The sequence below is a fragment of the Rana temporaria genome, chromosome 6 (genome assembly GCF_905171775.1).
Source record: "Rana temporaria chromosome 6, aRanTem1.1, whole genome shotgun sequence".
Lineage (NCBI taxonomy): Eukaryota > Metazoa > Chordata > Amphibia > Anura > Ranidae > Rana > Rana temporaria.
Window position 1 is genome coordinate 182,273,397 of NC_053494.1, and position 26,849 is coordinate 182,300,245.

General features: G+C 43.1%; 2 protein-coding genes across 4 annotated transcripts in view; one reads left to right on the forward strand and one right to left on the reverse strand.

Moving 5' to 3' along the window:
• CCDC148 (coiled-coil domain containing 148) overlaps nucleotides 1–2,704 on the forward strand; it is a 306,991-nt gene extending 304,287 nt beyond the window's left edge. For both annotated transcript variants that reach the window (XM_040357922.1, XM_040357921.1), the window contains exon 15: nucleotides 2,018–2,704. In XM_040357922.1, coding sequence (XP_040213856.1) covers nucleotides 2,018–2,164 — 147 coding nt within the window. In that variant the 3' untranslated portion in view covers nucleotides 2,165–2,704. The remainder of the gene's footprint in view (nucleotides 1–2,017) is intronic.
• A 13,893-nt stretch (nucleotides 2,705–16,597) lies between these two features.
• UPP2 (uridine phosphorylase 2) overlaps nucleotides 16,598–26,849 on the reverse strand; it is a 30,627-nt gene continuing 20,375 nt past the window's right edge. For both annotated transcript variants that reach the window (XM_040357925.1, XM_040357926.1), the window contains 3 exons: nucleotides 25,811–26,020; nucleotides 21,354–21,500; nucleotides 16,598–17,142 (listed from right to left, as the gene is read on the reverse strand). In XM_040357925.1, the coding sequence (XP_040213859.1) occupies nucleotides 17,000–17,142; nucleotides 21,354–21,500; nucleotides 25,811–26,020 (500 nt within the window). In that variant the 3' untranslated portion in view covers nucleotides 16,598–16,999. The remainder of the gene's footprint in view (nucleotides 17,143–21,353; nucleotides 21,501–25,810; nucleotides 26,021–26,849) is intronic.

Consider the following 26,849-nt stretch of genomic DNA (forward strand, 5'->3'; position numbering starts at 1 on the left):
TGTAATAAAACTGAATGGTTGCTCTCATTAGAGTGTGGCTCTGATCTTTGCACCTTGGTGCTTTAGAACCCTTAATTTATTGATCCAGAAGAAGGTTAAAAAAAACGTATTTGGGGTTATAAAGCAAGATCCAATTTGCTCTAATAGGGTAAAATTGGTTTTACATTCCCACAAATGTCAAATTGATTACTCCTTGTATCTACATTGTATATTGCTGTTTCCTATTAATGTGTATCTACCCCCCCCCCCCCCCAAATGCAATATATTGCACCTTACTAGTCCTTATATATCCCTTTCATGCTTAAGCCCAGTTCTGACATTTGTTGCTTACAAGTAGGGATGAGCTTCGAGTTCGAGTCGAACTCATGTTCGACTCGAACATTGCCTGTTCGCCTGTTCCGCGAACAACGAACAATTTGGTGTGTTCGCGGCAAATTCGAAAAGCAGCGGAACACCCTGTTAAAGTCTATGGGAGAAATCTAAAGTGCTAATTTTAAAGGCTAATATGCAAGTTATTGTCCTAAAAAGTGTTTGGGGACCCGGGTCCTGCCCCAGGGGACATGTATCAATGCAAAAAAAGTTTTAAAAACGGCTGTTTTTTCGGGAGCAGTGATTTTAATAATGCTAAAAGTGAAACAATAAAAGTGAAATATTCCTTTAAATTTCGTACCTGGTTAGCATGTGAAATATCGCATGTTTCCCGTACTTAGAACTGTCCCTGCACAAAGTGTCATTTCTGAAAGAAAAAAAGACATTTAAAACTGACTTGCGGCTATAATGAATTGTCGGCTCTGGCAATTCAGAGCGAATTCATTCATAAAAAATAAAATAAAAATAGCGTGGGGGTCCCCCCAAATTCAATTACCAGGCCGAGGTGTGTGCCAGTCTACTTGGAACAATGTACCATCAAAGTAGTACTTTATAATTAGTTTTCACCACTGATGCATTCCTGGAACATGATTTTATAGTTGCCCAGATCAGGTCCCATTTAAATGTACCCATGGGTTGTTGCAGGTCCTGTTCACATTTTAAGACGTAATTTAAAGGGTGGGTTGAGGTGCTCTCTTGGCCAGGGAAATCACATTATTTTCAATGGTGCCCATTCGCATCAATGCAGTGCAATTTTGGAAAAGGTTCCTGCGCTACTTTGGTGTGATTTCAGTGTGATTTGTCTCCATGGAGTACACAAAGCACATCCAAAGTCGCACTGAAAAGTGCATAAAAATCCCATTGTGTGAACTGAGCCTTAATATGGGGGGTGTAAAATTTGGACTTAAAGGGGTTGTAAAGGTAAAAAAAAATTCCCTAAATAGCTTCCTTTACCTTAGTGCAGTCCTCCTTCACTTACCTCATCCTTCGATTTTGCTTTTAAATGTCCTTATTTCTTCTGAGAAATCCTCACTTCCTGTTCTTCTGTCTGTAACTCCACACAGTAATGCGAGGCTTTCTCCCTGGTGTGGAGTGTCGTGCTCGCCCCCTCCCTTGGAATACAGGAGAGTCAGGACACTCTCTACTTTGCAGATAGAGAAAGGAGCTGTGTGTTAGTGGGTGTCCTGACTCTCCTGTAGTCCAAGGGAGGAGACGAGCATGACACTCCACACCAGGGAGAAAGCCTCGCATTACTGTGTGGAGTTACAGACAGAAGAACAGGGAGTGAGGATTTCTCAGAAGAAATAAGGACATTTAAAAGCAAAAGGATGAGGTAAGTGAAGGAGGACTGCGCTAAGGTAAAGGAAGCTATTTAGGATTTTTTTTTTTACCTTTAACCTTTATTATTAGGCATTTTTTTTTGTGCTTTGAGAAATATATTGAAGTAACTTACTGAGTTTGATAGAGCCAGAACCTGTGGATGACAATGTTACCTTTTTTTTCCTTGTTAATGGCTTATAATTATGTACTTTAAAAAAAAAAAAATGTAAAACCTTCTATCAAGATGTAGCAATTTCTGTACATATGCTCTATATGAGTATTTAACCAGTCACCCTTAAAAGCTCTTGTCTTGCTTATTATTCTTCAGATTGTTTCCGATCCGAGGTTCAGAGTTGAAATGGCGCTTCGTGATGCCGGTCTTCACAAGACTTCCTATGCTAAAGAAATCTTACCGAAAATCCTTCCACCAAAACCACCGAGAAAGGACATGGAGTCCACCGTGTTCAAAAAATAGCATAACGTGTGCTGTATCACCCGTTTATCATTAAATTATTTATACTGTTACTGAGGCTGCCATTCCTGTTACCATGGGAGTGCTGCCTCTTGCACACTGACCTGGCAGCGAATGGACAAATATATCAGGTTATGGCTGTGCAGTAAGTATCATTATATTCGGCATGTGGATGGAGATTGAGACATTACATGTGAGAGATAGACCGGAGGTGACAGCTACACTGCTGCTCTGGAATTTAACAGCCCTTCTTGTTTACAAAGTGTTTATTGCCAGAAGCGTTACATAAATTGCAGGACATTTTGCCGGAGTTGTGATTGCAGCAGAAGGAGCACAAGATGAATTTTGTAGCGGTACACGTGACTTGTTTGACCATGGGGCATAAGAGCTGGGGAGAGCAGTCGCCTAAAGGGCATCAGGATCAGAATACTATAATACCTTCTTTATTTTGCCGCACATTGTAACTTTCCATTTATCAGTCAAACCTGAATTAAGTCTTACAAATAAATAAAACCTTTCATTGAAAGGTGAACTTTAAGTAAATACCTACAGTAATTGTACAGTATCTGTGTGTGTGTTTATAAAGACACAAATTATTGCAGTGTTTTTTTATTATTGTTATTACATCATTAAATGTATTATTCTATATCAGGGGTCTCCAAACTTTCTAAACAAAAGGGCAGTTTACTAGACATGTGCACACTGAAATATTGTGTTTCGTAATTTCGTTTTCGTCCAAAAAATACATTTATTTAAAAATTTGTTTTTATTTTTTTCGTTTTTCGTTAAAATAATGCATTCGTCCGAAAATCCAAATTAAGGTCGAATCTGTCATTGAAGGCTTATGGGGCCAGATTCACAAAAGAGATACGACGGCGTATCTCCTGATACGCTGTCGTATCTCTGTGTTACGGCCGTCCTAACTATGCGACTGATTCATAGAATCAGTTACGCATAGCTAGCCCTAAGATCCGACAGGTGTAATTGAATTACACTGTCGGATCTTAAGGATGCAATTCTAGGCTGACCGCTAAGTGGCGAGGCCATTGCGGTCGGCGTAGAATATGCAAATGACTAGTTACGGCGATTCCCGAACGTCCGCGCTGCCCGTCGATCTAACTTTACGTTGTTTCCGTCGAGTTACGCCGTGTAAAATTAGGGCTGAGCCCTAGTTGTTCTAAGCCATGTTAAGTATGGCCGTCGTTCCCGCGTCGAAATTTAAAAAACCACGTCGTTTGCGTAAGTCGTCAGTGAATGGCGCTGGACGCCATTTACGTTAACGTCTAAACAAATGACGTCTGTGCGACGTCAATTAGCGCAATGCACGTCGGGTAATTTACCCGACGGAGCATGCGCAGAATGTTCGGCGCGGGAACACGCCTAATTTAAATGGTGCCCGCCCCATTTGAATTGGGCGGGCTTGCGCCGAGCGCATTTACGTTACACCGTTGCAAGTTTACAGGTAAGAGTTTTGAGAATCAGGCACTTACGCTGTAAACCTGTGGCGGTGTAACGTAAATGGGATACGTTACGCCGCCGTGGAGTAACGTAATTCTAAGAGAATCTGGCCCATGGTGTCTGTCGAATGTTCTAAGAAGAAGAAGAAAGAAAAAAATTGGACGGAAGCTTTAAAAAAATAAAAAAATTGTTTTGACTCTTCATGTCTCTCTATGTCGAATCTTCATGACTCTCTATGTCGAATCTTTTCTCTTTATGTAGAATAATATTGGACTAATAGAGTTAAGGTTAGGCACAATTAAGGTCGAATCTGTCATTGAAGGCTTTTGGTGTCTGTCGAATGTTCTAAGAAGTAAAAAGAATAAAAATAAAGATTTGACAGACTCTTTAAAAAAAAATTTGACTCTTCATGTCTCTCTATGTCGAATCTTCATGTCTCTCTATGTCGAATCTTCATGTCTCTCTATGTCGAATCTTTTCTCTCTCTGTCGACTCTTCTTTATGTCTCTATAATGTCAAATCTTTTCTCTCTATGTCAAATCTTTTCTCTTCATGTAGAATAATATTGGACTAATAGAGTTAAGGTTAGGCACATTCGACCGCAACAAAAATGAAAATAAAACATTTGTTTATGTCAGATCTTTCGGTTTTCGTTTTCTGTGCTTTCGTTATCGTTTGTTAAAACGATAACGAAAATACCTGAAATTCGGACAAAAAAGAATGCACATGTCTACAGTTTACTGCCCTTCAGAACTTATGGGGTCCGGACTAGAAAATGTCCCAGCATCAACGGGAGTAAACAACGCCCCATGTTTAGAATCAGTAAGATGAATTGTGCCATATTGTTGGTGTCACTGGTAGGAATTTTGCCCCATCGTTTTGTTTCAGCTGATGAAATAGTGCCCCAAGGGCCTGGTAAAAGCGGCATCTGGCCTCCAGGCCACAGTTTGAAGACCACTGTTCTATTTCTTAAATTGAGGGACACAGCATTTCTACAGTAAAACCATGGATTACAGGAGTTTGAGACACTAGACCAATGGTCTCCAAACTGCGGCCCGAGGGCCAGATGTGGCTCCTTGCTTGCCACGATTTGGCCCTTAGGGAACTATGTCCCCCACTGATATAAGGCAGGCTTCCTCTCACTGACACCAATGATGGGGAACCATTCCCTCCACTGACACTAATTATGGGGTACTATGCCCCCCACATACACCATCGAAGGGGCACTATGCCTCTCACGAATACCAATGATGGGACATCAATTACTTCCTCTGACACCAGGCATTTTCTACTCCCACCGGCCACATCTTTCAAAAAGTGCATCCCAGGTGCTAAACCTTTCATCCAATTTATACATTGCTGCATTTGTAAATTTCAAAAGGCAATATAAAAGGAATAGTAGTAGTGGTAAAAAAATAATAAAAATAAGTGAGTTTAACAGATCTTTTTTTGGTTAATTCTCCTGTAATGGGGTGTGGCAGGGTGTGTGTCCTATGCCTACATAATTTTGCTAATAGGTGTCCCTTGTTTCCATCTCAAAAAGTTGTGAGGCATGCGATTCTAAAAGGTAGAAGTTTTTTTTTATCCTGCTGCATTCTATTCAGTAGGGTAAAAAACCTTCTGCATACAGCTACCCCCTCCAATACTCCCCCCTACTAAATACATACCTGAGCCCGATCTGAATCCAGTGATGCTGGTGCAGAGAGCTGAGGCTCTTTTCGGTCTCCCGCTCCTCATTGGCTCAGATGCAGCAGTGGGAGCCATTGGCTCTTGCTTCTGCCAATCAGAGCCAGTCGGAGGCAGGGGGCGGAGAGGAGTCCTGCTCTGTGTGTCTTATGGACACGGAGCAAGGCTCAGGAGCAAGCACACGAGTGCCTCCATAGCAAGCGGCCTGGAACGACTACGGAAGGGACTGAAGAGGAGGATCATGGCTGCTCTGTGCAAAATCATTGCACAGAGCAAGTAATTGAATAAAATATAAATTATGAAGTACTCCAGTGTAAATATATAATAGTGTAAAACGGGGCTTTTTTTCAGGGGGAACTTGGGGGAACTCAGTTCCACCACCTCTGGCTGAGACCCTTTGGTGCCTGCTCACCACAATCACTTGTAAGCACAGAAGTCTGGTTTTTGTGTTTACAAGTGACAGCTCTGCACTCTGTGTGTAACCCCCCTGAACTCTGCACTCTGTATGTAATGCAATCCTGGTATTAATGCCCCTTTAAAGCGGTTCTCCACCCTAAAGTGGAGTCCCGCTGATCGGAACCCTCCCCCCCCTCCGGTGTCACATTTGACACCTTTCAGGGGGGAGGGGGGTGCAGATACCTGTCTAAAGACAGGTATTTGCACCCACTTCCGGCCACACGCTACGGGCAAAAGACGGGCATTCCGTCACATCCCGTCTGTCGCCCGTTGTGTGCTGGGAACACTCGGCTCCCAGCACACAGCGTGTGAGCCAATCGGCGGGCGCAGCGCGACTCGCGCATGCGCCGTAGGGAACCGGGCAGTGAAGCCGCAGCGCTTCACTTCCTGGTTCCCTTAGCGTGAATGGGGGGGGAGCAGCAGAGTGACGAGCGATCGCTCGTGCTCTGCTGCGATCGGCGCTGGACTCCAGGACAGGCAAGTGTCCTAATATTAAAAGTCAGCAGCTGCAGTATTTGTAGCTGCTGGCTTTTAATATTTTGTTCCCATGGCACATCCGCTTTAAGACCCTTCTACTGTTTGTGAAATTTGAACGGGGTCGTGGTTGAGTTCCTGCACCTATTTTCTGAGAAAAAAGGCTCTGGTGTAAAAAAATTGTACACGTGATATTGCTGCAGACACTAAAGTAGTGTTCTCGCCTACACCTGTATATTAAAATTATATTTAAAGGAACTGTTCTTTTATTATAACAGAGCAGGTGGCATGTTTAGTAAATTACAACAATAAAAAAATAAAAATAACCTTTTAAATGCTCACACAAGTTCTCCAATAATTACAATATCTTTATTACATATCATAGTATCTACAGTACGTCTTAATAAGTATACAGTACCAAATACACATATTTCACAATACATTTTTTTTTACAGCACCAAGAGTTAAAAAAAAACACAACACATATATAATGGTTTGGCTGACATATGTATGAAAAATAACGCTTTTTATAGGCAGGTTACTTTATCTATAGCGAGAATAACAGATAAATAACAGAAATGTGTAGTATTACAGCATTTTACTTATGTAGCACCATTAGTGAATAGTTACTCTAAAAGCTTACATTATGGAATTGAGCAACCATCAGTGACAATAAAAGACGGGAGATATTTTTCTGCGGAGCCCAGAAAATGCGCATTACCGCTACTTAATGGGAACAATTATTTTGTGTGATGAACGAACCATTATTGTTGAGTAGAAAACAGTGACATAAATAATCAATAGCATAGCCACTTTGCATGGTGACTGTAGCTTTACTAGAAAATAAAGTGACATCGCTCAGTAGCAGTGTGTCCCAAGGCTGTCTATAAAATGTAAGTGTATGTGTGAGCAAAGTAAGGGGGAAAAAAAAGAAATAACTGCATGTTTTATCCCTTTAAAAAGGCAAGTTTAAATAAAAAATCAATTCCTGATCAGCAACCTAGTAAGCTATTAATTTGCTGTTGTTGGCTGACAACTGCTTCTGCTGCATTGCAGTCCCAGGCAGTGTGGTCAGCCATCCCCCACTTCTCTCTGCCCCTCTCCACATGCCTACATTGATAACAATGTGCTTATGCCCATGGACGGTTTGAGATGCAAATATGATCCAATGTAGAAATTCTTGTAATGGGAGCTAATATGAGCAGAGATCAGCAGGATTCCCCCAAGTCAGTTACGTTGGACATAGGCACACACTTATGAACTACATCTTTTAACCACTTAACCCCCGGACCATATTGCTGGTCAAAGACCAGAGCACTTTTTGCGATTCGGCACTGCGTCGCTTTAACTGACAATTGCGCGGTCGTGCGACGTGGCTCCCAAACAAAATTGCCGTCCTTTTTTTCCCACAAATAGAGCTTTCTTTTAGTGGTATTTGATCACCTCTGCGGTTTTAATTTTTTGCGCTATAAACAAAAATAGAGCGACAATTTTGAAAAAAAAATATATTTTTTACTTTTTACCATAATAAATATCCCCCAAAAATATATATATATAAAAAAAAAAATTTCCTCAGTTTAGGCCAATACATATTCTTCTACATATTTTTCGTAAAAAAAAAAATCGCAATAAACGTTTATTGATTGGTTTGCGCAAAAGTTATAGCGTTTACAAAATCGGGGGTAGTTTTATGGCATTTTTATTAATATTTTTTTTTTTACTAGTAATGGCGGCGATCAGCGATTTTTTTTTCGGTACTGCGACATTATGGCGGACACTTCGGACACTTTTGACACATTTTTGGGACCATTAGCATTTTTATAGTGATCAGTGCTATAAAAATGCATTGGATTACTATAAAAATGCATATAATAAACACTAGGGGGCGGGGAAGGGGTTAGGTATGTTCCCTGGGTGTGTTCTAACTGTAGGTGGGGTGGCCTCACTAGGGGAAATGACTGATCGGCGATCAGTCATTTCCCAGTGAATCATCACTGTCATTTCATCAGTGATCGCTGTTCATACATTGTATGAACAGACGGTCAGGCATTTCTCCCCTGACAGGACCGGGAGCTGTGTGTTTACACACACAGCTCCCAGTCCTCGCTCTGTAACGAGCAGGCGCGATCGCCACCGGGCACCCGCACGGGAGTCACGGATGCCCCTAGTGACGCCCCTAGTGACCGCTAAGAGAGCTGACGTTATTTAATGGGCTCTCGCGCAGGGGAGCTGACCTGCCACCGTAGAACTGCGGCGGCAAGTAGTTAAGAGCCATTAAGGGCTCATGCACACAGATGGTTTTGGGTGAAAATATGCTGTGGTGTAACCACTGACTTTTTCCCACACCTGGGACGCCAGTTGAAAAAAGTAAATGGCCCTACTCTGGTAAAACGCGGATGCTTTTGTGCATCTCGTCTCATCTTTAGAAAATACATTATACATATATGGACAAAAGCATCAGCGTTTGCCCGAGTATACCTTCGGCTCACTGAGCAATGATAAAGCTAGGATTTTTATGCTAGAGCATATGTGCTCTTCAAACTGTGTGCATGAGCCCATAATGGCTCTTGAGAGATGTAGTTCTGTGGTGTGTTCTTATGTCGGCAGTCCTGCTATAGATTCCTCTTCATCGTGACTGCCCTTGAAAGAATTTAAAGTGTTACCAAACCCAGGACCCTGCATTCCTTATATCTGGTCTCCCACAGTACACAAAACATGGAAATGCAATAGTTTTAATACAGTAACTACAAACGGCTATATACATTTTCTCATCAGCAGTTAGAGCAGTCTTGTGACTTCTAACAGTGTCTGGTTAAGATTGTAGGAGGAGTTTTCATTTTCCCCTGATCCTCTGTCTGGACAGTGCTGATTTGCCCTGTGTTGATCACATGCACTCTCCTAAGAAAAAAAACAACGCTCTAGCAATACACACCAAGTGAGCATGTGCAGCCTGACTCCTAATGTCCTACAGCAGGAATCTTCAAACTACGGCCCTCCAGCTGTTGAGGAACTACACCTCCCACGAGGCATTGTGAGACTCTGACATTCACAGACATGACTTGGCATGATGGGAATTGTAGTTCCTGAGCAACTGGAGGGCCAAAGTTTGAGTACCCCTGTCCTACAGTATCAGGCTGCAGGACCCCTGACCCTCTGTCTGGACAGTGCTGATTGGACCTGAGCTGCACTCACCCAAGAAAAAAAAAACTCTAGCAATACACACCAAAATGAGCATGTGCAGATTGTCCCCTAGCCTATGTTCTATCAGGAGATGGTTTGGGGGCTGTGGAAGAAGGAGAGGATCAGAGAAGCCTTTTTACACAATGCAGAGGATTAACCCCTTCCACAGTGAGTATAACATCCATGCTTTACCACATATACAGACTGATTTTACAGGTGTGGGTTTAGTAACACTTTAACACGCCTATTGATTACATTACAGGGAATAATAAAAGCCGTTTCTCACTACAGGAACATGAGTAACAGAAAAATAGATTGCTGGGATATGCTCTAAAACTTTTCAGAAAATACTGCTTACCGCCCTCTGAAAATCAATTCACGATGGATCACATTTCAGAGGGAGCTATTACTAGTGGTTGACAGGCATTCGGGAGAACTACTGCTGCATCCTTACTGCCTTTGTTTTTCACTTTGGGGGACCAAGCCACAACTGCAGTTGTGGTGCAGCTACATTGAACTTAATGGGCGAGTTTGACAGGTGGTGCCACCTAGGAGCTCACACCAATTCCTAGGCATGTGCAAAAGTGAAAAATTCATTTTGTTTCGTTTTAATTCGTCATTTAATTAATTTCGTTAAGTTAGGTTCGTTACATGTGTTGAATGTGTTTTCGGAATTCGTTCGTTTTCGAACGAATTTTGAAAAATCCGGTCGAATTCTAAAATATTTCGACCGTTTTCTGAATTCGTTCATTTTCGACCGAATTTCGACAAATCCGGTCGAAATCGAAAATATTTCGACCGGATTAGAAAACAAATAGTCTCTTTTCCAATAGATTTTTTTTCGAATTCAATTCGAATATTTTTTTTTTTTCTAATTCAATTCGAATATATATATATATTTTTTTGTTTTCGAATTCCGATCGAATTTCGTCCGCGGGTTTTCGATTCGGAATCGAAAACGTTCGTTCGGATTCGGTAAATTCGTTAATATTGCAATTCGGGAATTCGTATGCATCCGAAGGTCCGAATAATGAAAAATTTGTCCGAATTTCGATTCGGAACGAAACGAAATGCACATGCCTACCAATTCCTAGGATATGTCTCAACTCAAAATAACTGGTCCAGGTTCTAGAAAGGTTATGGGAGACTTTGGCCCATTGGAGCAAATGTCAGAAGTTTTGTTCCCAAAATGTGATTGGTTGCTGTGGGTAACTGCAGGGGTGTATTTAGGTTTTGTGCTGCCCTAGGCCTGACTAAACTCGCGCACCCCCTCATTTAAATATGACCCACCCTTTCTGTTTAAGACCCGCCCTAAAATTTTTGAGTGGGGACACTAGTTCTGATGGCCTGGGGGGAGGGGGGCAATGGATTCCCTTAATTTACATAGATTTCCTCTCACTTCCTGTTTGGCTATGGGGCAGGAAGTGAAGGGAAATCTCTGCAATGGGACAGGGATGGTAAAAAATACACTGGCTATAACTCTCCCTTACTCTATCCAAAATGGATCTAAAATTTACTTTAAGCACAAATTTCTGATAATGTTATGTAGAGCACTAAGATAGACTAATTTGCCTCTCAGCCCAGTCCTGCCCATAAGACTGCCACTACACTAACAGTGTAGCGCAAGCCGGCGGGGACTCTTTCTGTGCTGCCCCCCTGCAAAGTGCTGCCCTAGGCCTGGGCCTTGTTGGCCTAGGCCAGGATACAGCACTGGGTAACTGCACTATACACATCAGCTTTTTGCAGATTCCTGTATAATTATCCTGCATGTGCTTGTATTTAATGTTACACTGTAAAATCTGTTATTTATTTAATTTTACAAACTGTTAAAGTAAAATAACTCATAAAATGAATATTGCTTTTAAATGTTGTATGTCTGTATTTTTATATATCGATTTTCATCTTTACAAAATACGAGCCCTTGTAAAAAAAATATCATTATCCTGTAAATTGAATTTTTTATTCATTACGATCGTTTATGTCAACCATCCAAAAGGGAATTCATTAATGTTTTGTTCCAGAATGACTTCATATTTGTCCATAAAAGATTCATTATTTTAAAACCACACTGCAGTTACTGAGCAGAGATTAGAGCCGAGAAAAGCACAATGAGCCATATAAAATACTACGAAACATAAACTACTGTTACTGTATGTGTACTGCAAAGTCTACCAGTAGCCAAAAACACATCGGGTTTGACCTCCCATAATCCTCTCTTGATATACTGTTAGTGAACCTGCTCGCTACAATCCCTTTATATTATTCATTAATCATAAAACTTCACTGACCCTAAAGTACTTTAAATCATTAGCCAGCATAAAGCTTATAAACATACTATGTTGCCAAGGAAAATATAAACTGAAAATCAATTTTTGGAATGAAAATCCTGTTTTTCACAGAACCTTGCTCTAGCTAAAGTTCAATTCTGAGATAGAACAACATTTTTTATGGGTTTTGTTTTTATACATTTATTTTTCTTGCCACTAAAATATCATTGGGTATTTCTTGATATTAGACATCTCAGTGATCTTTTTTTTTATTAAAGGAGTTGTAAAGGAAAACATTTTTTTGCCTAAAATTACCGTATTTATCGGGGTAAAGCGCGCACCGCCGTATAGCGCGCACCCCCAACCTAGAAGGGAAATTTCAGGAAAAAAGAAAATACTTACAGTTTGAATGCCCCTCGTCAGTGTCTTGCCCAGCGTCCATCGGCGGCCTTGTCATCTGTCTACGGCCTCGGTGGTGTCCTCCCCGCTGTTTCTGAGCCGATCCCCGCTTCCCGCACCGTGTTTGAACGCCGCCACCGACATATACCGAGCGCAGTACACTCGGGAGAGCTCGGCCACGCTCGGCTCCTCTCGCATAGGAGGCGGCACAGGGCGTGACCGCGAGGGGAGCCGAGCCTGGCCGAGTGTACCCGAGTGTACTGCGCTCGGTATATGTCGGCGGCAAGGTTCAAACACAGCGCGGGAAGCGGGTATCGGCTTATATCGCGCACCCACAATTTTCCCCTTATTTTAATGGGAAAAAAGTGTGCGGTATACGCCGATAAATACGGTAATGTCTGCAAGGTAGACAGACAGAATAGTGTAATGATTCTGTTAAAAAACAAGTAAATACCTATTAAATTCCTTCATCTATATCACCTCCGGCATTCTAGTTTCTGTTCTCTCATTCACTTCCTGGTTTGCATCGCTCGTTCATGTAAGAACTACATTTCCCAGTATGAATTGCGGCACGCCCAGTAATTCACACCTCCTTGAAGTCTCTAACACGTAGAGAGCGTCCTGCCACACAGATGTAGTTCCCAGGAGGGGGCGAGCACGTCACTGACCACCGCAGTAAAGCCTCCCATTACGGTGGTGAGTAACAATCAGACAAGCAGGAAGTGAACAGAACAGAGAAGAAATACAGAAACTTCTGAGCAAAAACGAACAATGAGAAAGTGAAAAGAGGAATGTCTGCAGGTAAAGGATGCTCATTATGGAAAAAAAAATTTTTTCCTTTACAACCCCTTTAATACCTCTACTAAGCTGTCCATGTTCTTCTAACTTCACTTGAGAAGCAACCTTTCCAGACTCCACAATTGGGTCGTATCGTGGTTTACAAATCAGTAGACATGTGCGATTAGTTTAGTTCCAAATCAAAATTTTAAACTTTTAAAATATGGACACTTTCCTGTCCAGGGCGCCCGCGATGTCGGCACCCAAAGCCGATCTGTCCTTCGGCTCTCGGGGGCTGCCGCCGCAATCTTCGGTAAGGGAATCAGGGAATAGTTACCTACTGTGCATGCGTGAGTCACGCTGTGCAATCTGAATGGTCCCTGCTGTCTTATGGGACCTGTGTGTCTCCCAGAAAACAGGGGGGGCGGAGGAGGCGCCGGACATGGCGTAGATATCTGGATATCTATTCTCCGGAAGTGGGAGCAAATACCTGTATTACACAGGTATCTGCCCCCCCCCCCCTGAAAGGTGCCAAATGTAACACCGGAGGGGGGGAGAATATCGAAAAGCGGAAGTTCCATTCTTGGGTGAACCTCCGCTTTAAATATTGTGCAGGAGTGATGCATTTTGGTAGTGCTGCCTGATTGGCTGAACTGCTTGTTCAATAAAGTAGATAAAGTTAATTTTTTCATTTTCGTTCGTCAGTTCCACAGTCTAAAGCAATTCTTGGGTTTGAAAAATTTGGGGCCTAACAGTATTAATTCCGTTGTGTCTGGATAAAACAAATAATTATGAATCTTTTTGTTATATACAAATGACTAATCTCCCAAATTAGGAGTTAATATAGCCAACCTTCCGAAATAACAAAAGAATAACAGAACTTCCAAAAATATGAATCGATTTGAAACACTGAATATATACTCTATGGAAATAACGAATTGTTCCATAAATTAATCATTCTAACATAATGATTATTACTTAACGAAATTACCGTACTTATCGGCATATAACACGTACAGGCGTATAACACGCACCTTCATTTTAAGAGGGAAGTATCAGAAAAAAAAATTCAATTTTAGATAAAGGACTTTGAAGCAAAATAAGGGTCAGCGCTCATCAATGCAGCCTGATCAATGCATATCGGCAGCCTCAAAATTGCCCATCAATGCAGCTTGATCAATACCCATCTGCAGCCTCAAAATTGCCCATCAATGCCCATCTGCAGCTTCACAATTGCCCATTAATGCAGCTTGATCAATGCCCATCCGCAGCCTCACAATTGCCCATCAATGCAGCTTGATCAATGCCCACCCGCAGCCTCACAACTGCCCATCAATGCAGCTTGATCAATGCCCATCCACAGCCTCACCATTTCCCATCAATGCAGCTTAATTAATGCCCATCTGTAGCCTCACAATTGCCCATCAATGCAGCTTGATTAATGCCCATCTGCAGCCTCCCCATTGCCATGAATGCAGCCTGATCAATGCCCATCTCAGGGAGGGGGGGTAGAATGAGCGCCGTCAAATTACATACAGCGAGAATCTCCTGTTTACTCAGCGACCTGTTTAATACAAAGTCCCGCCTCCTGGACCGGCTTTTATGATAGACAGAACACTGGTCCAATACCGGCCCAGGAAACAGGACTTCCTATTACAGAGGACACTGAGTAAACAGAAGATTCTCGCTGTATATAATCTGAAGGCACTTGTCCCGCCCCCCTCCCCGTTCTCTCCGTGGCAGCCCAAATTGCAGTATCAGCGTATAACACGCACATACTATTTGCATCCGATTTGCAGGGTGAAAACGTGAGTGTTATACGCCAATAAATACAGTATTTACTTACCAAATGAAACAAACTAAACAAACCTTTCTGTTGTGCGCATGCCTACACATCACAAATGTACTCAGCAATCAGTACTTCCCATTTTTTTAAAATCATAAACCTTGACACCTGACACTGTTGGTCTATCCAAAACTATCATTTCAGTTTTGGATAGGTTCTAGGAGATGGAGTCTCCCACTGGCTTTTTGATAAGTCGTGGGATGTTAAAGGTAAAATTCTCGTTTCCATCTACCCAGAAAGACCAAACCTTCAAGCCCCACCTTGATTTTCCCACTCTATACTCCCAATCTGATCTCACCAGTTTCTGACAAAACAACGGTCACCCTAAATTGGAATTTCCTCTTTTAGGAATTCTCTTCTCCAGCACTAACAATATTGGAGGTTTATTTTATTTTTATGGGGGGAGGGGGTACCTAGTTTTGGCAGGTACCTGCCTAGACCAGTGATGGTGAACCTTGGCACCCCAGATGTTTTGGAACTACATTTGCCATGATGCTCAACTACAATGCAGAGTGCTGGGGCATCATGGGAAATGTAGTTCCAAAACATCTGGGGTGCCAAAGCTCGCCATCACTGGCCTAGGCAATTCCCCTCTCTGCCTGCAACTTCTTGGGACACGTCACAGATCTCAAGAGGCTGTGGGAGCATTCACAATCCTCAGCGTAAACATGTCTGACACCGGGGACCTGAAGACCGGCGAAAGAACCGGCTCAAGTGAGGACAGCACTGGATTCCTTGACAGGTAATTGCCCTTATATTAAAAGTTAGCAGCTGCAGTATTTGTAGCTGCTGACTTTTAATATATTTATGTACTTTTCTAGAGACTGAAGACCCTCTTTAAAGTGGATGTAAACCCAAAATTGATTTTTTTTATGTCACAATGTAGAGCAGGGGTGCCCAACCTTTTGAAAAGCAACTTGGTAACCAGTCGAGGGCCACAATGAGAAGAGCGGGCGGATGACAGGTCACGTCTACTCTATAGGCCCTCCGATCCACCTAGATGAAAGGGGACAAATTTCCTTCTGTTTTTTGGATTGGAGGTAGGCGGGCGTAAACAGACATCTGTCGCTCTATAGGAGGTGAATTGACGGTTCCATTTGGTCGGGCTGATCGTGTGAAAAGGGTCTATCCTGCGGGTTAGCTGAACTTTCCCATAGACTCCACCTGTGGCAAAAGCCGGCACAGTAGAGGAAGCATCGGCTTATGGGGTTCTGCTCCACAGCCGCTTTCTTCCTCTACCACCAGCGTCATTCACAACACTGATGCTGCGGTATGGCGGGTCAGCAACCTGCGATCTGGGCTTGCCAACCTGCCATTTCTAGAGCAGGAGGTCGCGGGCCACATCAGAGGGCTCAGGGGGCCACTGGTTGGCCATCCCTGATGTAGAGTATAAGATTTCCTATCATCTGTGCCCAGTCTTGCCACACAGAGTTAATCCAGCTCTGAGTAATCCTCTTTTTTTGTTCAGTGAAAATTAACAGGCCCCGTACACACGACCGAGTTTCTCGGCAGAATTCAGCCAGAAACTCGGTTCAGAGCTGAATTGTGCCGAGAAACCCGGCCGTGTGTACACTTTCGGCCGAGGAAGCCGACGAGGACCTCGGCGAGGAAATAGAGAACATGTTCTCTATTTCCTCGTTGTTCAATGGGAAATTTCAGCTCGCCGAGATCCTCGGCGGCTTCACAAGGAACTCGACGGACAAAACGATGTGTTTTGCCCGTCGAGTTCCTCGGTCGTGTGTACGGGGCCTGACAGATAAAACCCAGATAAAAAGTCCTTTCCTCTCTCCTTGCTTTGAGTGACAGGTTATTTACATATCTAGCTTGGACATGTTTATCATATGTTATGTTATGTTTATCATAATATGAGGTGATCCACAGTATAAAAAGTGAGAAATCCACCCCTCCCCCACATAACACATCCTGGTAATATACAATGAACTTTGGGTTTACATCCACTTTAAGGCCCAAAATGTGGGACAATTTCATTAAAACCGGGGCTGTTAGGAGGCAGAGAAGTTTTTTTTACCAAATAATAAACGGAGTTTAAATTTCATGACCATCCCCGCTAGCAAGTGAATTCTGAATTAGCTGCACAACCGTAACTATACTTTGCTGGCTTAAGGCTTACTAGCTCTACCAGGATTTCACCTGCCAATCACGGAAGGAAATGAACTGTGCAATACACATTATCTTTCAGAATATGTACAGTACATATAAATTAAACCCATCATAGGTACAGTATATCTGTTGAGCCCCAGATAGCAGCATAGTCTAGAATCGGCACAGCTGGAGCTATGTGCATAAGTTTAGCTGCTTCTTGATGAACTTTGCAATCAGTTTCTGAGGTCGCCTCTGGTACTCGGCAAGAACAGCATGACTCTCCGTGATCTGATCTCCTTGTAGTCTGTCAAGTAGAGTCACGCAGACCACTGCAGCTGAAAGAGAGGAGGAGATGATAAAGCACCGTGAACGCTTCAAATGCATATTCTGAGCAAATTACTTTTTAACAGTAATCTGTTATGAATGCCATGCAATCCGAGCCTAAAAGGAAACACTGTTTCAGTTAAAGTAACAATCTCTTGTGGATGAATCGTTAAAAAAGGTATTTATTTCATTTACATAGCGCCAACAATTTATGCAGCGCATTATATATATATTGTACATATCACATCACATCAGTCCCTACCCTCAGAGAGCTTACAATCTAAGGTCCCCAACTCAAATTTATACAAACACATATAATAGAACCAATTTAGACAGGAGCCAATTAACCTACCAGCATGTCTTTGGAGTGTGAAAGAAACTCAGAGCACCCAGAGGAAATCCCCACAGGCACAGAAAACATGAAAACACCAGGCAGGCAATGCTGTATCCTGGCCTAGGCCAACAAGGCCCAGGCCTAGGGCAGCACTTTGCAGGGGGGCAGCACAGACAGTGTCCCCGCCGGCTTGTGCTACACTGTTAGGCAAATTAGTTTAGCGCCCCCATAAATCGGCCACACCGCTTCCAGTATGTGGGCGGTTGGCATTCTGCAACTGTGGGGGGGGGGGGAGGCGTTGCTTCAATTTCTTTTCCATTCCTGTCCCATTGCAGAGATTTCCCTTCACTTCCTGTCCCATAGCCAAACAGGAAGTGAGAGGAAATCTATGCAAATTAAAAGAATCCATTGCCCCCCTCCCCCCAGGCCATCAGAACTAGTGTCCCCACTTAATTTTTTTTAGGGTGGGTCTTAACCCGCAAGGGGTGTGGCCTTGACAGGAAGGGGTTGGTCATATTTAAATTATGGGGTGCACAAGTTAGTCAGGCCTAGGGCAGCACAAAACCTAAATACACCCCTGCAGGCAGGTAGTGTCCCTGGTTGGGATTTCCACCCAAGCTGCTAGTGATGGCAGGCGGAAATGCTAACCCACGGTTAGTTTAGTGTGTCGCTCGGGCTTGATCACTATGGGGAATAGTGTGGGTAATGCTGCAACCACTGCAGGAGTGGCAGCAAGGGATGAAGCACGTTCCAGCTCCTGTAGTCACTGGAAGGAAAAAGAGGAAAGCTCCTTGATGACGCACAGTCCTATGGTGGTATGAGAGAGACAACCTCAGCCTGGGCTCCCCAGGCTACAACCCAACGCATTTCACTCTGTCCCTCGGAGCTTAGTTATGGGGAAGTGCTAACCACTTAGCCACTGTGCTATCCTTATAAAACAGAATGTATTTTCATTGGGCACATTGCAGTATATTGAGACAGTATCTACCTTGAAAGCATTTAAATGAGCTTTAGATGTTTAAATGTCTTCATAATGTTATTTTTTAAAGCAGAAGTTTAGTGAATAAAAAAATAAAATAAACACATCACACAAAACCACACCACCAGGGATGATACTTCCCATGAATGAAGAGTGTCCTGTGTGCTGGTGGCTGCCATGTTCAGTTGAAATCTTCAATTCTCTGCCATTGGATACTTCCTGCAGCAATGATCTTCTGGTGCTGCGGGAGTTAGAGGTGCAGCCACTCATGACAGGCACTCGTCAAATGCCAACTATACCTGCCTTTCTGCCACTGTGCTCTATTCAGGGCACAGTGGCAGAAACGATCGATTCCCACAATACAAAGCATTCAATAATTGCACCTTTGATTCTTCTGCCTGCCCTCTAATCATAGTGGTGTATTTACTAATGGGAAATAAACTGTAGACTGTGCACTTGCACTAATTTTCCCTAGAGCAGTGGTTCTCAACCTGGGGGTCGGGACCCCCTCGGGGGTCAAATGATGATTTGCCAGGGGTCACCAAATTCTGGGCTGTTCCTGAAGCCCGCACCACTCTCCCAGCCTTCTTGCAGCTGCTCAGCAGGGCTGTCTCTGGAGCCGATGGCCACCCAGCTGGGCTGTTCCTGGAGCACACGGCCACCCACTCAGCCTCTTCGCAGCCACCCATTCAGTTCACGGCATGGCTGGGGGGCAGAGACTAGAGGTCCGCTGACTAATGAGGATTGTGAGGTGGGAGGGGCTGGAGGAGACCCTATCTCCTGATTTCAGCATAGGCATCACTGCTACAAAACCCACAAAGTCAGAGACACACTGGGTAAGACTACCTGTGATTATAGTTTCCATTAAAAGTCCCCACTACAGTTCTCAGATCAGCAGATGACCTTGATCAAGAGCACCTAAGTTGGCTGATCAGAACTCCCCCCCAGCATTGCCACTCATCCCATCACCCCGCCACCAAGGAGTAAGAGAAGGAACTAAAATAGAGAATACATGGAAGGGAGAGGAAAAGAGGGGGAGGAAGAAAGAAAAATGGAGAGAAAAAATAAGAGAAAAACCAAGAAAGACGGCTAGAGAGAGGGATGGGGGAAAAAAAACAAGAAATTAGGATAGAGAGAGATAAAAGGGAAAAAGAGGAGAACAAAGAGAAAGAGTGGTACATCCTAAAATGTACCATATGAGGTTTTAATACTGTACGAGTGGAGGGGACTCAGGGAGCGCTAAATTTCCATGGGTTAGGGGCGAAAATTAAGTTTCTTGCCTTGGGACAACCCAAGGCAAATAATTTTACTGTTAGGAAATTTTATCAAGGGGTCACGGCACTAAAAGGTTGAGAACCACTGCCCTATGGCGTAGAAAATGTGATACAGTTTTGCTGATTTTGATCATCCAATCATTTATGGAAGAAAAAAAGCTTTTTTTTATTTTCCTTGCCCCCGATTGGGAATTCTTTACCACATTACATTTACTAAGGAAAAAAATGCAACTGCACAGTCTATTTGCCTTTAATAAATCAACCCCACAGAGCGCTTTTCATTTTGGGAATCAATGGCACAGCTTCTGTGAACAGAGCACTTGGGTGGAAATAGTTGGCACGTGACAGGTGCCTGTCACAGGCAATCCTATTGCTCATATTATACTCCACACTGAATCAGAAGATCACCACTGTGATCACCACAGTACAGAGGACTGAGAATTGCATCCGCCATCAACTACCCCCAACCTCCCTCTTCCGAATGTGAAAAAAACGCGTTCAGGATAGGAATGGCGCAGTTTTTCTGCATTTCACGTTTTCCCGCAGCCAGTGGTCAAAATAGGCTATGTGTAAAAGAAGACTTAGGCATTCTTCCTAAAGAATTTGTGTCCTCCACCTTACTCCCATCTTTCTTTGGGCTGAGGTTTTTATTGTGGTCTGTTCCCTTAGTGGGGAAAATTCGCATTGGGTAGCATTGCCACTGAGATATAGAAATTAAGTGTGAATCCAAAATTTTTCAGACATAAGAGATGGAGATGGAAATGGAGATATTTTCCAGTGGGGATAATTGCTCTGCTAACAATTGTCAAAACTGGAATTTCACCTCTGTTTTTGGAGATTTGAATGTGCTCCCTGTAGTGGTTCTAGGAACAGGATCTAATGCTTCACTTGAAGAGGAATGAGGGACAGTTGGGAGCTATGAGTTTGCTAAAGGTTGGCTTCAGCACTCTTCAAAACCCCTTTGCACCTGGAACCTGTGCAGAACCAAGTCAACTACAAAGAAACCTAGACTTCAGCTTGGGACCCAGTGGGTGTCCAGGTTCCCAGCTACAACCTTCATTCTCCTGCAGTAAACCAAAGGGATAGCACAATTTTTAAAAGCTGTGCACCTGCCTGCCCCTTCATAAGGGAGGATGAATTTGGTGTCTGATGTGACTATGAAACTACAGACAATGCAGATGGGACAGCTTCTCTGTGCCTATTTTAATCCTCATCAATTTCAGTCTAACGGGCTCTATCGGTCAGTTTAATAGAAACTGGCCCATAGTCCGGCAGCTGGTTTGTGTCGAAGAGACATGACGGAAAAATGTCTGCCAATCAGCAATCTCAACCAATAGCTGAGAGCGCTGACCGGTATGTTCTTGCAGGGTGGTGTAGGGGGTGCTAGGGGGCGTTCCCCTTTCCCCTGTTCAGCCTGCTTAAGTTGGGGAACACAGGCAAAGCTGCTACAACCCAATCGATCTGTTATTCTGTTTTGAGCCTGCAATTTTAAAATATAAAACATCAAACTGGAAAATACATACCACATAAAGCAAAACAGCTCAGTTTATTTGACTTGTATGAATTATACAAAATAAAAGAGAATAGCGCTTTGGCAGACTACTATTATAATTTGTAATTAGGTTTAATAAATACCTTTAAGCCCACATAAATGACACATTGCTGCAAAGACTGAAGATTCCATCTCGATGTTTCTGACACCAGCACTATATGCCTTCTGCAGATACTCGCATTTTTCTTCTTTCGAAAATGAACACAGTGCTCCATCCAATCTCCCCTGACCTTAGAAATAAATTACTTTTACTGCTTGTGTACATATTTCATTTCTTCAAACAAATACACAATTATCTTACATTATGTGAGTAATTTTTGCTCAGCAAGAGATGTTTTCCACTTTTACATAGAACATAACGCAATAAAGGAAGGTGTACTTTCATACAGGGAGCATTTTTATGGACTGTAGTTATGCACAGATCACTGGAGAATCAAAGTGCTCCAACTCTCAAAAAAAAAAGAAATGTCACATATAATAGATTCCGCCTGCTGGGTGAAGCAGGGATGGATGTAATGCAGCAATGGGTCATCATTGCTGTCCAGGATAGAATCCCTCTATCCCCCAGCCATAAGAATGTACTTGAAAAAAGTGGTTGCTTAATCAGCCCTCCCCTTTACCCTCCACTTTCTGTATTCTCAAAAGTTGATGTAAATATATATATATATATAAGGTGGAAGAGCGCAATGTCTCTAACATCAACCAGCTCCGTGATGTCGTCATGGAGGAGTGGAAGAGGACACTAGTGGCAACCTGAAGCTCTGGAGAACTCCATGCCCAAGAGGGTTAAGGCAGTGCTGGAAAATAATGGTGGCCACACGAAATATTGACACTTTGTCCCAATTTGGACATTTTCACTTAGGGGTGTACTCACTTTTGTTGCCAGCGGTTATTTTGAGGGGACATCAAATTTACACTGTTTTACAAACTGTTTTCTCTCTCTCTCTCTCTCTCTCTCTCTCTCTCTCTCTCTCTCTCCATGGTAACACAGATTGTAATTTCAATTTAGTAGAGTTAGTGTTGTCAGCTCAAACAGGAAGTTATGTATGGGATATGTGACAGGATCACCACATACTTTTTTATTTTTCAGCATGTTTAAAGAGACAAGCATAGAAAGGTTCCATGCATTGTAGAGATGTACTGAAAATTTTTGGTTTTGGGCAAATGGGCCTGCAAATAAAGTACCTGGGGAAAAGAAGGTTTCAGGTATGTGAGTTTGCAATTTACACAGGGTTTACTTCCTTTAAATGGCAGCTTACACTGTGGAAGGGTAGAGAGTCACTGGGTACTTTACTTCCTTCCAGCAAGGAAACAGCTGCAGAAGAGATGACTGGAATTTAGTTATAGGGCGTTTTGTACACATGTTCTTTATTCATTATTATTCACAGGGCTAAAAGTAAAAAAAAAAAAAAAAAATACATATATATATTTTTTTTTATTAATGAATTGTTGTGTAAATATGAAATATTGCATTAAATGTGTCCCCTTTTTCAGCCAGCAGGTGTAGCTGTAACCTCATTTCCATGGTTAGCAATGTATCATTCTTAGCTGTGCTAAGCCCATTGGGCCTGATCCACAAAAGGGATACGCCGGCGTATCTACTGATACGCCGTCGTATCCCTGTTTCTATCTATGGAACTGATCCACAGAATCAGTTTCTCATAGATAGGCAGAAGATCTGACATGTGTAAGGGACTTACACTGTCGGATCTTAGGATGCAGTACTGCAGCCGCCGCTGGGGGCATTTCTCGTCGAAATCCAGCGTCGGGTATGCAAATTAGCACTTACGGAGATCCACAAAGCTTTTAAGCTTCGTTTTTTCTCCGTAAGTATTAGTTTGCCGTCGCAAAATTAGGGCTGCTTTTACAAAGTGTAAAGTTAGTACACCATGTAAAAGTAGACCCTTCTTTCCCGTGACGCTGTCAATTTTTAAAAAAAAAAAAAAATTTCCCGCCGCATTTCTTTTTTTTCCCGACGCAACTTTTTTTACCCGGCGCGATTCACAAAACTCGGCGTAACGTAATTTCGCGCAATGCACGTTGGGAAAATCGCGTCGGGAGCATGCGCAGTACATCCGGCGCGGGAGCGCGCCTAATTTAAATGGGACTCGCCCCATTAGATTAGGAACGCCTTGCGCCGGACGGATTTAAGTTATACCGCTCAAAATTTCTAGGTAAGTGCTTTGTGGATCGGGCACTTAGGTAGAGATTTTGCGGCGGTGTAACTTAAATGCCAAAAGTTAAGTTACGGCCGGTTTTTGTGGATCAGGCCCATTGTTTACAAAAAACGCAGAAAGCCAAATGTCGCGAGACGTTGGGTGATTAAAAAATAAGTAAAAAAGCTAACGTTCGGACATGTCGGACTCAGACGAGCATGCTTGAAGACCAACAGTCAACTGACTCCTAATCAGCGCTCTCTACAATGGGGGTGATCACTGAACGGAGTGTTCTGGTTGGGGGCGGGGGTTCACCCCCTATCAGAGCCAGTGGCGATTGGTGCTCAAATTTTTTGGGGGGGCGCAAACGGAAAAAAAAAAAAACAATTGCAGCCTCACTGGGCCCATCAATTATCACCACTGTGCCATGCCATCAAACGCAACCACTGTGCCATGCCATCAAACGCAACCACTGTGCCATGCCATCAAACACAACCACTGTGCCATCAAACGCAACCACTGTGCCATAAAATGCAGTCACTGTGCCATGCCATCAAACACAGCCACTATGCCATCAATTGTCACCACTATGCCATGCCATCAATTGTTACCACTGTGCCACCAATTGTCACCACTGTGCCACCAATTGTCACCACTGTGCCCATCAATTGTCACCACTGTGCCCATCAATTGTCACCACTGTGCCCATCAATTGTCACTGTCCAGACATCCATCCACCTCAGAGCCTTATTGTATATGAAACCTGCTGGGACTTGTAGTTCTCCATCTTCTCATGGAGAAGATGGAGATTGGAGAACTACAAGTCCCAGCAGATTATACATACAATATGGCTCTGAGGTGGATGGGTGTGGATTGCATGCACCTATCAATCCCGGGGGGGGGGGGGGTGTGCAGGATCGGATAACAGTGTTATCTGATCCTGCCCCCCCCCCGGGGATTGATAGGTGCATGCAATCCACACACCCATCCACCTCAGAGCCTTATTGTATGTATAATCTGCTGGGACTTGTAGTTCTCCAATCTCCATCTTCTCCATGAGAAGATGGAGAACTACAAGTCCCAGCAGTCTAACTACAATAACAGGCTCCAATCGGGATGGGGATCAAGTAGTGCGGGATTGGCTTGATCGCCCCCAAAGTCATCAGCCGTGACACAACAACCCAGGCAGGCATCCATCGGCTTACCGTTCCGCTCGGGCTGTATGAAATGATGTGCGCTCCCGCGTGACGTCACTTCTGCTTTTCGTCTAAAAGACGAATGGCCGGAAGTAACAATGCTCCCGCCTCCCAGCGCCAATAGAAGCACTGTCAGGGGGACGGGAAGCTCATCAGCGCTTTGCAATGCGCTCGATAGGCGGGGATTGAAAAGCCGCATATGAAGCACCATGTATGCAATCTAAAGATTGCATTGACACGGCGCTTCATAGGGCAATGGTGGCCGGCGCTCAAACATATTTTAAATAAAGGAAAAAAAAAATTTTTTTCAAGTTTCTTAAAGGGGCAACTGAAAAAAAAAAAAAAAATATATATATATATATATATATATATATATATATATATATATATATATATATATATATATATATATATATATTTTTTTTTTTTGTGTGCCTACAGGAGGGGGGGCGGCGCCCGGGCGCCCCCTATGGGCGGGCCGCCACTGATCAGAGCATAGTAAGTACAGCAGCTCTGACCGGACTCAGTTTACGTAAGGCTTTTTTTGGCGTAACGTTACCCCTGGGTCTATGAGGCGTACGCAATTTTAAGTATGGACGTCGGGCCAGCGTCAAATTTTCCGTTGTTTATGCCATTTGCGTAAAACGTTCGCGAATAGGGCTTTGCGTAAATTACGTTCACGTCGAAAGCATTGCCTATTTGCGACCTGATTTTGAGCATGTGCACTGGGATACCCCCACGGACGGCGCATGCGCCGTTAAAAAAAAACAGTCATTTACGTGGGGTCAAGTTGAATTAACATAAAACACGCCCACATCTTTGTCATTTGAATTCCGCACCCTTACGCCGACACATTTACACTACGCCGTCGTAACTTACGGCGCAAATTCTTTGTGGATAAGGAACCTCCGCACTGAGTTAGGGCGGCGTAGTGTATCTGTGATACGCTACGCCCGCTTATATTTACGCCAAGGTACGTGGATCTGGCCCACAGTGTGTACCAGGCTTTAATCATGAAGTTTCAATTAGACAAGGAAAGCCTCAAAGCAAACTGTGCCTGATCTCTTGTCTCTACATAACCCATGGTGTTTTGGGACTTCTTTTTCATGTATTAAACGTTTTTTCACAAATGGGCAAAGTACACCAATGCTTCATAAACACATATCTTGGTGTACAGATGTGTCATACCTTCATAAAAGTCATATGTGCACATGGTGTGTCCAATAATAGTTGGGACATCGCTGATTTCATTGCTGCACCGTAGAAGATTTTCTGCCAGTTCCTGGTGCAGCTCGGTGTTCCTGACTACCACTTTATCTAAAATGACTTGTTCAAACTGTGGCCTGAAGAAGGCATCTACAGCAATGTCTGTGATTACCACAGTCCCGGGTTTAATGCCTAGAAAAAAAAATGCATCAGTTCAGTGTGGGCAAGTAATCTTCCAAGTATAGGCATTGATAAACCACAGCTAAACCTGGCTGTTTACTAAATAAAAAAAGTAAAGATGTAAAAAAATTCTGTCCCATGAAATCAATTTCCCTTTGTAGATGCTAGGATTCTGCTCATGTCACATTTCACCAAGAAAAGAGCCATTGGACAAAGCAATTCTGGAGCTCACTGTCGAATTCACTACATTTAAGAAATGTAGTCTGGTCCAGCACCCCCTATATCCAAAGACCAGCATCAAGGTAAGATATGTGCTAATTGCATGTAAAAAAATATTCCCACTGCCAACTTTTTCACTTTTTAAAGGTGCAGGGTTCATGGCCATCCTGATCCTCACTTCACTACATAGTGAGCCATTGACCTGGAACTGGCATGCAAGATGGTAATTTTAACTTTTTAGCTACATCCTTGGAGTTAGCACCTTATAAAACTAGTCAGTAATGACAACTCTAATAATTCAGTTCCCCGCAGTTTACCGTTATCTAATTAGATCAAATTGCATACTTCCCCTGAGTATATGTACATCTGCATGAATGTTACAATATTCATGGATGATGCAGCCATTATGATACATTTTCTGTAGTGTTCAGGCATAGAGCTTTATTAGAGCAGGGAAATCAGTTTGCTTAGATCTCAACCACAATGGCTAGTTTAAAGCTGAAATCCAGGAATTCAGCTCCTTTGTAAAAAATGAAGGCACCCTTCCAGTATTTGTCCGGCGAGGTGCATGATACCTCCTGAACTTTGCTCTATTATTTATATCTGACAGTACTCCTGGAAG